The sequence below is a fragment of the Colletotrichum spaethianum genome (assembly GCF_022836535.1).
Source record: "Colletotrichum spaethianum MAFF 239500 DNA, contig01, whole genome shotgun sequence".
Taxonomy (NCBI): Eukaryota; Fungi; Ascomycota; class Sordariomycetes; order Glomerellales; family Glomerellaceae; genus Colletotrichum; species Colletotrichum spaethianum.
This window is the reverse complement of record NW_026054771.1, coordinates 3,092,817-3,105,807: the sequence shown is the minus strand read 5'-3', so window position 1 is coordinate 3,105,807 and position 12,991 is coordinate 3,092,817. Positions and strand designations below refer to the sequence as shown.

The window sequence follows — 12,991 nt, the reverse complement described above, 5'->3', positions numbered from 1 at the left end:
GGATGAAGTGCGTGGCAGGGGTGTGTGTAGGCAAAAAAAAAAAGAAAAAAAAAAGGGTTGCTTGCTTGCTGTTGGATTTTTCTGCTGGGCCTGCTGTTGATTGAGTTACCCACCGAGGAGAAGAGGATTGAGGAGGCGATAAATGGAGGTACAAGAATGCAACGTCCAATTCCTATGTGCACCGAAGGTATCTTTTTTCCCCCTACGGGATGATGCCCCCCCGGTGTTTTCTCGAGACTTGCGAGCCAGACGGAAGGGACTCCCGGAGCTGGAAGCTGGACGATGGATCACGTACTGGGGTCCTGTTCACACTTCAGGAGAAACCAGCAGACGGGGTTTGATAACGGCAAATGCCATTGAATACCCATCCACGACCACAGGCAGAGAGCATGAGCTGTCGCGCCTAGCAAATCTCCTGTTATCCTCGGCCCATGCTGATAACGTTTCGAATAGGCTTTCCTCGGGCGATTCCTATCCCAGCATAGCATATTGCGGCCAATGTTCCCACCTATCTTCACAAGCCAAAAGGATGCGGGTTTTACCGTTTTGATGGACAGCATGGAGATGCCGAAAATGGACGGGGTCTTGGACTAAGGATGTTTGGAGAAGGCGGCATTGCAGGAGAGGGTACATTTGAAAAAAGATCGGCTGAAAAAGAATTTTTGGGACGAGGTCGGCGGTCTGAAGGGTCTCGGAACGGTACGTATCGGGGCCTAGTCCGTAGAGAATGTACCATGTAAGGCGAGGAAGGAGGTCGCGACTGAAAGTCCATGTACGGATACATTGCCCAAGGTTCCTCCCGCTCGACTTCCACACCTGTCCCTGCCTCAACTGGATGTACCTGCACATGTACAAATTGCCCTACAACTGCAACTGCACCCGCAGCTGCACCTTCCATCTGGCTGCCCTTGGACTTGTTCTCGTCGGGGTTCCTGTCTCTGCATGACCGCACAGACACGGGCAAGGCGACCTGATTTCATTGTGCCAACTCTGAGGCCTGGCAGGCACCGGGGCGGGATCTTGGGATCTTCTATCCGCTCTGAGAGACGTCTTGGTCAGTCTAGATCCTCGCTAGATCTCCTCTGTGGCCAATGTTTGCATTCACGACCGAGTTCTAGGATAAGAAGCCCCTTGAGCCCCTACAGTAGTGGGAGGCAAATCAGCAGCGGCGTGGTAGGCTGGGAGGGCAACATCGACCACTGCAACGCGAGACAGGCACAGGCACAAGCACACCGCAGGGAAGGATCACCTGGGATGAGGGGGGTTTTTGTCCAGCGGGAAGGCAAAAACGGTCTCGCTTCCCTGGGTCGGATTCCTCTGCTCAAGTAGACATACCTCTGGACTGTGCTCGCCTTGACGGCATCCGAGGTATAGCTACCGAGGCTTCCGCGAATGATTCATTGTTGGGTCGCTGGCCCGTACGTACTCTTGCTGGATCAGCTTACCACAGCATCGTTTGCCTGCTCGCCAACGACACCCGGCTCATGCTCTAATGCACCCTTACCTGCGCAAAATGCGGGCCACTCTGGGCATGTCATGTTGCAACTCACCGCCTTTCGATTCCGGTCTGCTGCTGGGCTTAAACCTGTCAACAGCCTGTAACTTTGTTGGTCTGGCGGGTGGCATCATCTGATTTGCCCATCACCCAAACCATTCCGGATCTCCTCGTTGACAGCCTCCCGGGACCGGCCATTGGAGGCATTGGTGAACCTCCCGCTCTTGCAACGGAGGGCCGCCGATCCTGAGATAACCCGTCAGCCGCGGCCTGAATGGGGCATATCTTTACGCAAGACACCGCATGTGCACCAACACCAGCCCGTCAGAGTTGGAGCTGGGCAGCATCCAAGACATTTTCGTCCAAGTCCAAGTTGATTTGCCATCCCACCTGCACCAGGCGTCTTCCCGCTCCCGTGGTCGCTGCCGTGTCGCACCTGCGGCTGCTGACGTCTTGTCTTGAAGCAGCAACAAGAGCCTCTGGCTGCCGATTGGCTTTGTTTTGCGTAGTGGTACGGTACAGCCGCAGGTGGTCATCCGTCCCCCCCCCCCCAGACGTCGAAGGCTTGTCTGGCTGGCACAAACCGGCGTTCGTCTGTGCATGTGAAAATGGCGCTTGTTCGGGGCGAAATTCAGATCAGGCATGCTCTCCAGGCGCAGACGGCGGTGCGGCTGCGTGGTGGAAAACCGAGTCAGATCGACACTCAGACCACTGTACCACTACTATTGTCGGTCGATACCAGCTCGGGCTTCAATGGCGACAGCACAGCTCCGTCCTTGGACATCTTCGTCGTTCCGCCGACTTTCTCCGAAGGCCTCGCGATCAGGAGACATCGCTTCATTGTGGTATGCCTCTGGGGCGAGGATCGATATATGTACACGGCAGAGACTACGCCCATGCCGCAACCGACCAGGGCCAAAGTGTTGGGTTTTCCCATCGTGTTGACAGGATTCAGGATCTTTGAGGGACAGGATCGATACACCTCCGAGGTAGGTACGACGACAATACGTACCCATGTTCCCCACACTCGCCAGAGGGGCCTACAGGGGTGAAGAGGGAAATGCCATGGGACGTACCGATACACGTGAAGAGGTGGCTCTCGTCTGTTTGAACCCCACGAACGGAGCAACAGAAAGGGGACAAGGCACGGCAGAATGGAGCCTTGCAATTGGACGGCAGCTTACCCCAGCCAATCGGGAGCAGAGCATACCGCTGACATGGCTAGCCAATCACGGGCCCGCATCTGGGGAAGGGGGTTGAATCTTGAATTGACGCCCGTAGTCAACGACGTCGCCGCCAAACTGTCAAAAGGATGCTTTCTCCCGTCGGCAAACGCAACTCCTGAATCGCATTGCGTCCAAGTTTCCCATGCTGATGGCCGACAATGCCAATACACAGCACACTCAGCGCAAGAGGCGGCAAATGTTGGATCGACTCGGGCAAAACCGCGAGACACTGGATGAAACGGCTATGGCAAAGAGCCCGGGTCGAGTCGCGCGCAGAGACCCTGAAACAAGACGAGGTGGGAACGCTGTTTTCTGGAAGCATTGTGGCATTCCAGGGCCCCCGTTTTTGCTTGCCTCGCTTCTGCGAAGTGGTGATCGTTCACACGTTCACACTCCCTTTTCCCCTTCTTTCCTGCTGCCCTTGAAATTTTCTGTTGGGGGTGACAATTTTGTTGAGATGGTTGCTGGCCAGGGCCGGCCTTGTCGCGACGGCAGAGCTTCATTGGTACGTACTGCACCCCACCATCCCCCACTTGCCCACTCAGATGGATGCAAGGCCTGGTCTGTGCCATCGCGTCTTCATTGCGATTGTGGTGTTTGACTTGCTAGGGGTACGTACCTCGCGAAGCGCAGGAAAGGGGACGCTTCTTCACGACGGATATCTTGCCTAAAATAACCCGCCTCTCACTCATCAATGCTGGTCAGTGAATATTCTGTGGATTAGGAAACAATGCGCGCCCATTGACCTCCCACCTAGTCCAGCAATTTGTCTCCCCGTGGAGTCTTTGCACGATAGGACCTCAACGCTGAGCCCATCGAGATCCTCCAGGTCCAATCCCAACGCACTCAATCACTCCGTGGCAGGGGTTTGCTGAAAAGCTCACTGCTGTCAAAGTCACTTCTGCTGTTGCTTACACCTAATTTGCAATTGTCACATGATAATTGCTCAATACCGGTGGCTTCGTCCACAGCGGAGACATCGCCCATCATGTGGGAATCAAAACTCAGCGCGACAGACCTGGGACGACGACGTGTCCCTGAAATGCTGGATGCCCCACGACCAAAAGCCATGTTCATCATGATGGCAATCCTGCAAATTGTGTCAACCTCGCGTCATGGTGTCGTCTGGTCCGCTGTTCATCCTACTGCTCCCGAGGCTGGTCCCCCTTTCCACGGTCGAGAGGAACAGTCTCACATGTGATGAGGGTGCGTCGACGAGGGGGACGAGAGGCGGTCGTGACAGGCACGGCAATCTGCCTCAGGGTCGCAACGCCTCCGTCACGCCTTGCTAGCAGCGACTCTGGTTGGCTTCCCAAGAAATCAGGAGACAGGCAGCATTGGCAGCTTGCTGATACCTCCCCATCTCGGGCAAGTCTCCTGCGAGTCAAAGCACCAAACAGGACTCAGTTCGTTAATCACCAGACCGGCGGCTGAAGGCGGAACGCATTCGTTTGCCCCGCGTTGGTCTTGGGGAACTGGCTGGCGGCCAGGTCACCTGCCCTAACCTATTGCGAGGCGCCTCGAGTTCGTTATTCCTGGCCTAGTCCACCGACGTCTCCTGGACGAAAAGGGGGGATTGCAGCAGTACCAACCACGCGCTGCCAGCCCACGGTTGGCCTACGCCTTGCTGGGCTTGCGGCAGACGGCAACGATAAGTGACCGTCACTGATCCAGCAGTATCATATGTGAATGGGCTGGAATGGGAATAACTAGCATTTCCCAATTTGCATGACAAGGAACGGTGACGACGGTGACGGCCTCGGTGTGTCATTGGAAAAGAGAGAACTGTTGAGATCCAAACCAAAAGACGAGTCTCCCCAAGCCGTCACCCAGAACGCAAGAGGCGGAGTTCTCATCATCCGCATGGGGATCCAACAAACGTGTTGTGAGTTTTCTTACAAGACGCCACTGGTAGGATCGTGGTCTTGTCTCGACTCCAATACGCCCCCTTATTCACCGCCGGGAAAACAGCAACCCAGGGACAGATCCAGATTTCCTGATCGCCAACTGCGCATGGTCCCAGGTGTTTCCCATCAAATGCCACCTGGCTATGCCCACTGTATATGACCGCTAGTGTCCTGCAGCAACTGCATTCAAGCTTATGTTACGGTAGGTAATAATGTCATTGGATCTCCGAGGACCATCCTCTTGGTTATCTACATTAACGAGTGTGGGTTCCATGGCATGTGACATGGCATGTTCGAGTTTCCTGCTATCGTACCGATCAAGCTGGCATGTGTCTTCTGTCTTTTGCATGAGAGTCGACAATGTCCACAAGGCAGATATCGTTGTAATTGCGAGCGGGACGCACGTCTAGACTTCCTGCCATGCCACAACCGCGCATCCACGTCACAAACCTTCAATTCCATTGAGAACGGAATCAAGCCCTGCCCGAGGCAAGTGATTTTCGGACAAGCCTTTCCACCTCGTCCCTCCCAGCTTGCGCGGGGAAATAGGGTGAATCATTTCCCCTCCCGCCACAGTTGCCAACCAAACTCGGCCGCGTTTCGATAAATTGTCACTGGATTCCATACCCCCCACGACAACTGAGACACCCAACAACCCCGACCCCGCGTCTCATCAAGTTCCTTCGTCCTAACGCCTGGCGTGCCGAAAGGAGACCCGGGCTGGCTGATATTTTGCTCGGCCGGTCGGTCGGTGTTCGCGTTGGGCGGCGGGCCGAGGGAGCATCTGTTTGGACGAAACGGTGGAAACGCTCCCTGACGGACGGAGGAGGAGGGGAGGGAGCGGCGCCAGTCGGTCGGCATTCCTGGGTATCACCGTTTTGCTGCTGACTGGGCCGGAGTTCCCGTCTGTGTTTGCCGTGACCTCTTTCGAAGCTGGCGGTGCCCTTCGCCCCCTCCCAAATATGCTTTTGCTCGCACCAGCTGTGCTACGTGACTGCTTCACACCTCATGCTACTCTATCTCGGGGCTGAGAACAGAGCCAGAGGTGTAAGTGAGGATACGGCGGCGACTATTGTGAGCACGATGCCGTAGCAGAGCCCATCATAGACGCAGGTCGAGCCATAGCCCGTGTCTTCGGACACAATCCAGGAGCGAGACGTAAGCACAAGAGGCAAATGCCATTCATGTCGTGATCAATTCATACGGCAATAACCCAAGTTGCCACAGCGAGTCTATGGAGTCGTCACCGCCAACGCCGATACCATGCCATGCCAAAAACACACAAGATCATCCAAGATAAACATCCAATCTCCCACCTCCAGAGAAGCCCAGCAGGGGAAAAAAAGGGGGTATATCAAGCCACCGCGAACCCGAGCTCCTCCCTCGCATCGTCCACGACCCGCCCCCATTCCAGCAACAGCCTAAACATGTACACCCTCATGTCCTCCCTCCGCAGCGCCCTCGCCGCCCACGCGCGCCCCTCCTCGGCAATCTCCCGCGCCCTCCGCTTCCCCTCGTCCTCGGCGCCAAAGTACCGCAGCAAGCCCCTCAGCTCGTGCAGCCGCGCGTCGACGGGGACGTAGTGCCGCCACGCGTGCACCCGCTCGCCGAACCACGTCCGGAACAGCCCGGCGCGGTAGACGAGGCTGCGGCTTCGCAGGAAGGGGATGAAGCGCCCGCTGAACCCGGCGCCGTCAAGATCCATCAGGTGCGCGTATCTCCAGTGCTCACTAAAGGCGACGGCGTTCTTGGGGGACGAGTCCGCGCCGATGCCCCAGAACGTGTCTCTTTGGCTCTCGCAGTCCTCCTCGTGGCATTTCGAAAAGCTGCCCACGAAGCCCACGTCAAAGTCGGGCTCGTCTCTTGGCTTCGCAAAGGCCGACTGCTCGTCCTGTTGGATCCGGGAGACGGTCTGGATCGCGTTCGCAGCCTGGACGAACCGGGCCCTGAGGAACCCTTGCCACGACCCCCTTGCCGCGTAGCCGTCCGACGACGACCCCCTCCAGAACATGGTGTTCTTCTTCCTATCCCATTCGACGTCCTCGCCCTGGTGGTACGCCGCCTTATCGTCGTAGTTCCACGGCGACGGGACGAGGATGTCCGCGAACCCGGACGTCCTGCTCTGGCTGAACACGGGGAACGGCTCCTTGGTGAAGATGGCCGGCGCGGGGGACATGAGGAACCCGTGCAGGTATGCCAGATCCGGCTGGTGACAGAGGTCCGTGGCCGCGGTCCAGTTGGAGACGACGGGGTTCTCGAGGCTCTCGAAGACGCGGACGCCGTGCGGGATGAGACAGTCGCGGCAGGCTTCCCTGCGGCTCCACCACCGCGTGTTCCGGGCGGGGGAGTCGGGCGGGCAGGACGGGGCGATGAAGTCGTAGTAGATCTGGTCCCGGATGCGGTCTAGAAAGTATGGCGACCTCTCGAGAGGTTCAAAGGTATCGTCGTCGCTCCAGACCGGCGGCTTGGTGCCATCGAACGGCTTGAGGTCGTTGCTGCCCAGTGACCTCGTTCTTGACTTCGCGGCTGTACTCTGCAGCTGCCGCATCTCCTCGAACGGGATGGTGACGCGGGACTCGTCGTTTAGGTTGATGGCGAAATCCATGTCGGGCAAGTGCTCGGCAAACCCCTCAATCATGTCCTGCATCGAGTGCATCATCCACATGTGCGATCCCGGTGTCCCAGGCGCAACCTCAACCTTACCACGGCGGATCCGGAGTCCTCCCATCCCGAGCCACGGGACCTCCAGCACGTGTCTTGTCCGCTGCCGCAGCACTTCCGGCGCGACGCCCCAGAAAGGTAACAAGTCGTCGTTGATCTGCGTGAAATCGTCGATGATGGGCGAGCCGTTGGCCACGGCGTACTCAAACCACTTGTCAAAGTTGGGCGGCGGCGCAAGGCCATACCGGCGACGGTACTCACCTACGGCACCCTCGAGGGTTGTGCTCTGGTTCGCCCGGGCGACCCAGGCGTCGGATTCGGCGCTGGCGATGGACAGCAGGTCCGGGAAGGAGAGGGCGTTGGAGGAGTTGAAGTCTGGATAGAAGACGAGGTAGGTCCCGCAGAGGAAGCCGACAAGGATCACATACCATCCCGTGAGGAACCGCATCAGGCGTGGATCCCCTGCCGATGCGCCGGGTGCGCCGGTGAGGTCCTTTTCGTAGCGCAGTAAGAGACCGACGCCGGCTATCGTGAGGCCGCCGGCGATCATGTAGGGCAGGGAGTCGTCCACCGGCGTGGCGGTCTGCAACATGCGGAAGAGCTGATGGGCGTATACTCCCGAGGCCGTAACAATCATCGCCAGCGTGCTGGGGTGTATGTCGCTCATGACGTAGAACGCCGAGATGATGGCGAGCGCGGCCGCGGTGCTGTCCATCAAAAGATCCTTGGCGACAACGGTTTGTAGCTCAAAGGCCCATCGTACGTTCCGGGGGTGGTAGAATGAGAAAGTGGCAAGTACAGCCAGTACGCCAGCAGAGCCCAGGAACAGCCGTGACGCGAAAGCCCAAGCCTGCGGCGCATCATCCACCGCATCTTGACGCCGTCTTGAAAGACAGACGACCAGCAGCGCATCCAAAATGACGGTCAGCACCTGTGCGAGTGGGATCTGTCTTTCCCATCGGAGGAAACCCGACGGGCAGATTGCGCCGGCAGATTGTGTCGAGAGTGCGAGAGTGGCCCTTGCGGCGCAGGCCCAGAGGATTGCGAGGACGACGTAGCGCGCGGATCCTGCATTGCAGCAGCATCGGCGGGACCGTAGTTGTTCGTGGTTGTATTGCTGTAGTTGGATCGTGGTGGGAGATGCCGTCGTGTATAGAGTAACGAGAGCTGGTAAGAACGTCTGCATGCACCACGTTAGTCTTCCAAAGACCCGTGTACCTGGGCCATGCCGGATTCTCGTGTACGTACCATGAAACTCTCCCACGAACAGTGAATTGTGCGAATCGTGCGCCAGAAGAGAAGCGAGCGCAGCACAATGACGCATCCCAGAAGGAAGGAGGGCGAAGACAGGAGTTGGCGGACTCTCCCGACGTCGATGCCTGCTTGGAGGCGTCTTTGCCAGTCATGTTTTGAGGTTGAAAAGGTTGCGAGTTGGTATCCCTGGCCGCTGCTGGTTGAACCTTTCCATGGCGATAGCTGTCTGCAACCAATTGCGATGAGGATGCCGGACTCGAGGAGCGTTAGGATAGAGAAGTGTATCGGTCGTTCTGTTCAGTGTCAGTTATCTTCTCCAACACATGCAACTGAGAGTTGCACGTAATACGATAGTATATGGTGTCTTACCAAAGGCGGCGCTGTTGTTGAATCGCGAGGATACCCAGGCGGTGCAGGCAACCAGCAAGAAGCTGTGAGCGAGCCAATTGTTAGTAAAGGTTGTAGCATAGCAGCTGGGTCAGGTTCGGCATGATCAAGATGACTGGTTCGTAGGGTCTCATAATGGTTGGCCAAATGATAATCAGATGCAAAGGCGTAGGTCCCAAGACCTTCTTACAATGTGTCTAAGACCGCCTTGAAGAAGCCAGGACTGAGGGTGTTCACTCACCATGCCGCCAAGACGCCATGTCTCTTCAGCAGGGCCGCCATCGACCTCGACAACTCGCACCGGCTTGGCGCGCAAAGGGACGGAGGAACAGATGCGGAACGGTACGAAACGAAACCGCGAGCTGGCAACAGGAAGGTCGAAGGAAGAAAAAGAAGGAAGAAACCAATGTTGGAAAATCCAGGGCTTCACAAGACTATCGCACCCACACTAGACCATAGTTTGGAACTCTTCACCTTCCACTTGGAGAGCTGCACGAAAGCGGACGGCAGGGGAGTAACGCTAGCCAGAAGAGACTTGGAGGTACGAAAACAACAAGTCGAAGCTGACTAGACTAGGGAAAGACAAGGGGGAGGGGGCATAAAGAAGACGTGAAAGAAGGTCACCAACAGCTCGACAGTTGCTAGCGTACGACCGGCACACACATGGCGTTGGCTGTTGGTGCAGCGGACCTCTTCCTTGGTTCCAGTCAAAGCCCAGCAAACAAGCACACACGACTTGCAAGCCCCCCGGTGGCAGGTTTGGAGAAGAGAGCCAGCATTGCGGTTTGTGCCTCTCCCTACTTTACCTATGACTAAAGTGAGGGACAATGATGCACTGTCGGTGGTCGAGTAGCATTCTACCGTCATTGTGCCGTACTACCGGTCCACATATATTCGTACGCTGCCATGGTCCTTGCTTTGTTCGTGGGACGCATCTGCCTAGGCGTGGCTAGGCCAGGCCAATCCTCCCCCCCTTCCCCGGTTAACAAAAATCGCTGATATCCCCGTGCTCAACATTGGTGCTGGCAAACGGGGCCAATACGGTTCGCTACCCTCGGACAGCCGGGGGCTGTTTGCTGTTCCGGGAAGACAACACGAGAAAAAAGAGAGGTAGGGAAAGAGGTGGACTGTCGTCATAGGTCAGCTTTTGCGACGACGGCAGGACGAGCCTTTGTGGGCCATGGAATCCGGGGCCGCCCCTGATGGTGCTGCTCCAAGGGCGTACGGTTGGCACTGTGGCATTGTGGCACTCTTCCAAGGCAGCGGAGGTGTGGAAAGGGGAGGATGCTCTGAGCGTGTGGCTTTGCTGCTGCGACGTGTACCGGCCGGCGGACGTCTGTGTTTGTGCCTGGAATTAATTATGTAGATAGTAGTGTACCTAGCGGCGGCTGTGTTTGTGTGGAGAAGAAAGCGTCGATGCAATGCGAAAACCGACTCATGGACAATGCCTGCCGCCCGGGATCCAGTCCACCCAGACATTCCGATCTGCTGACCTCGGTGGACCCGACTTGTTTTGGGATTGGCACATCACCAAAGACGCGGACGAAGAAGATGGGACGAATGATGACGATGTGTTGAGACGAACGACGTTGATGTGAGTGTCGGCAGATGAGGTTTGCGCGCGTGTTGTGGCACAGACGAGGCGCCAAGCCAAATTCAAATTCGACTTTACCGTTGTCGCGCGGAGAAGGCACCCCCCAGCTGGGCGTCGCTGTGTCGCGTCGATCATCTCTACCGGGGAATAATAGTCTTGGCGGCAACCAGCCAGGCCCCTTTGTCTTTATTTTTGTACTACCTAACACCATCTTCCCTTGTGAGCCTCCTTTTTCTATTATTTATGCACAGCGGTTGGTAGGGCGGATAGCCTCATTTGGTCCCCGGCTGCAGCCTTCAATTTGGTAAATTGCCCGCCCGGTTCACACCAAACACCGTGAGCGACCAGAGCGTTGGGCGAGACATGTCAACATAGTCATCCAGCCAACACACAAGTCATGAGAAAATTTATCAAACTGTCAAGCTGTCCAACGCGTGCAGAGCGATGCGTTGTGAGACTCATTCATGACACTGCCATTGATTCATCCAGCCCAAGATTGATCCCCTTATCTATGGTATTGACTTTTGTCTTTCACTTTTGACCGTCAACGTAAGAACATGACTTTTCTTCTTCTTCTTGGCCTCCCAATCCTGCCGGGAACTCCTCCTGTGCTGCCGTCATTGCTGTGTCTCGAATCAAGCACGCTCCCGTCTTCTGGGGGCGGCACGAATGATGTCGTCTACACGGAGAAGGAGCTGCTCAAAGTTAGTCATCCGTCCCAGAAACCAAGACCAAGGATGTTGAAGCCTGAACGTACCTCTGCTGCCTCGCTGGCAGACGAAACAACCGCCCTCTTCAACTTATAGCTCTCCACGACGCCCAGATCCCGCATGTCCGTGATGCCACCGCCGGGCGTCAGGAGGTCCAAACCGTAGTTCGTCATGCCGTCGTAAATGGCCTTTCTCAGACGCGCGACGAGCTCGCCAGAATCGAGACCGGCGTTGTCGGCCAGGATCGTGGGCAGCTGGCGCAGCGCAATCGCAAAGCTGCTGACGGCCATCTGCTTCTTGCCCTCCACGCGGGTGGCGGCACCCTCAACGGCCTTAGCCATGACCATCTCGGCACATCCACCACCTAAAGTCGTCCAAGGCTCCTTCACCGTCTGTGAGAGAACGGCCAGGGCGTCATGCAGACTGCGCTCCGCCTCGTCCAAGAGCTGATCCGTGGCACCGCGCAGCACAATCGTGCAGGCCTCGCCAGCAGCAACACCAGAGAACTTGATCAGGGTGTCCTCGCCGATGATGACCTCCTCGATCACGTCGCACTGTCCCAGCTTGACCTGGTCGGGGTGGTCAAAGGTCGAGGCGATCTCGCCGCCCGTCACCAGAGCGAGTCTCTCGATGCCATCAAAGTCGGCGTGCTCGATGGACATGATGCCCGCGTCCGTGAAGAGCTGCTCGGGCCAGTTGTAGATGAGTTGTCTGTTGATGAAGCAGTTGATGCCGTGCGCCTTGATCTTCTCCACCTTGGCCTTCATCTTCTCCTTCTCCGCCTTCTCGAGGTCGGCCAGCTTGCTGGTCGTTCCCACCTTGACGCGGGCGCCAAAGATCTTGATCTTATCCGTGTCCATCGAGGTGTTGGCCACCAGGATCTTGGCCTTCTCCAGACGCTTGGGCTGGTTGACACCAATCTTCTTGTCCAGGATGAAACCCTCATCGAGGTACGAGTCGCTCAGCTTGCCACCGGCCTTCTTGATGATCTGGATATGGCTCAGGTCGGAGGAGTTCTTGAGACGCAGGACGGCATCGCAGGCGAGCTTGGAGAAGTGGTCACGGTCCTGGGCCAGGACCTTGGAGCTGAGGGTTGTGCGGGCGATGGCCTGCAGGTCTTTCCTGAAAGCCTCGGGGGTGTTGCTGCGGTCGACGGCGGACTCCTTGAGGGCCTTGAGCGCGGCCTGGCTCGCTATCCGGTAACCCTCGATGATGGTCTGGGGGTGGATCTTCTTGTCGACAAGCTTCTCAGCTTCACGGAGGAGCTCCGCCGCAAGGACAGCAACCGATGTGGTGCCGTCACCGACCTCGTCGTCCTGAACCTTGGAAATGTTGACCAGAACCTTGGCGGCCGCGTTGTCGAGGGCGATGGACTTCAGGATGGTGGCGCCGTCGTTCGTGACCATGATCTCGCCGGTTGACCTGGACGTTTGTCAGCTACAGCTATGACAGTGGATCGAAGTGGGATGAAGTATCGGGAGGCGGGGGGTTCAACATACGCAGACTGCAGAATCTTGTCCATACCCTTGGGACCGAGGGTGCTCTTGACGAGGTCGCCGACAGCAATGGCGCCGACGAAGGCGGAGAGACGGGCATTCTCTCCCTTCTCCTCCGTGGTTCCGTCCTCAAAGATTTGTGTCGGGCTGAAGGACGACTGGAGGGGCACACAGGGTTAGTGACAAACACCAAACAGACGGGGGGAGAGCATCTCTGTTCAAGACGAACCATGGTGAATGTGATGTTATTCAGACACTCTG

At 57.0% G+C, this 12,991-nt stretch overlaps 2 protein-coding genes across 2 annotated transcripts; one reads left to right on the top strand and one right to left on the bottom strand.

The window, feature by feature from the left end:
- Positions 1 to 2,103: 2,103 nt before the first annotated feature.
- Positions 2,104 to 2,547, top strand: ColSpa_00837 (uncharacterized protein; the record flags this gene model as incomplete). Its single annotated transcript, XM_049267049.1, has 2 exons — positions 2,104 to 2,484; positions 2,530 to 2,547. The coding sequence occupies 2 exons, from the start codon at positions 2,104 to 2,106 to the stop codon at positions 2,545 to 2,547; spliced, it is 399 nt and encodes a 132-aa protein (XP_049123006.1).
- Positions 2,548 to 5,982: 3,435 nt separating this feature from the next.
- On the bottom strand, positions 5,983 to 8,695 carry ColSpa_00836 (beta-1,2-xylosyltransferase 1; the record flags this gene model as incomplete). Its single annotated transcript, XM_049267048.1, has 2 exons — positions 5,983 to 8,406; positions 8,558 to 8,695. The coding sequence occupies 2 exons, from the start codon at positions 8,693 to 8,695 to the stop codon at positions 5,983 to 5,985; spliced, it is 2,562 nt and encodes an 853-aa protein (XP_049123005.1).
- Between the last annotated feature and the right edge of the window lie 4,296 nt (positions 8,696 to 12,991).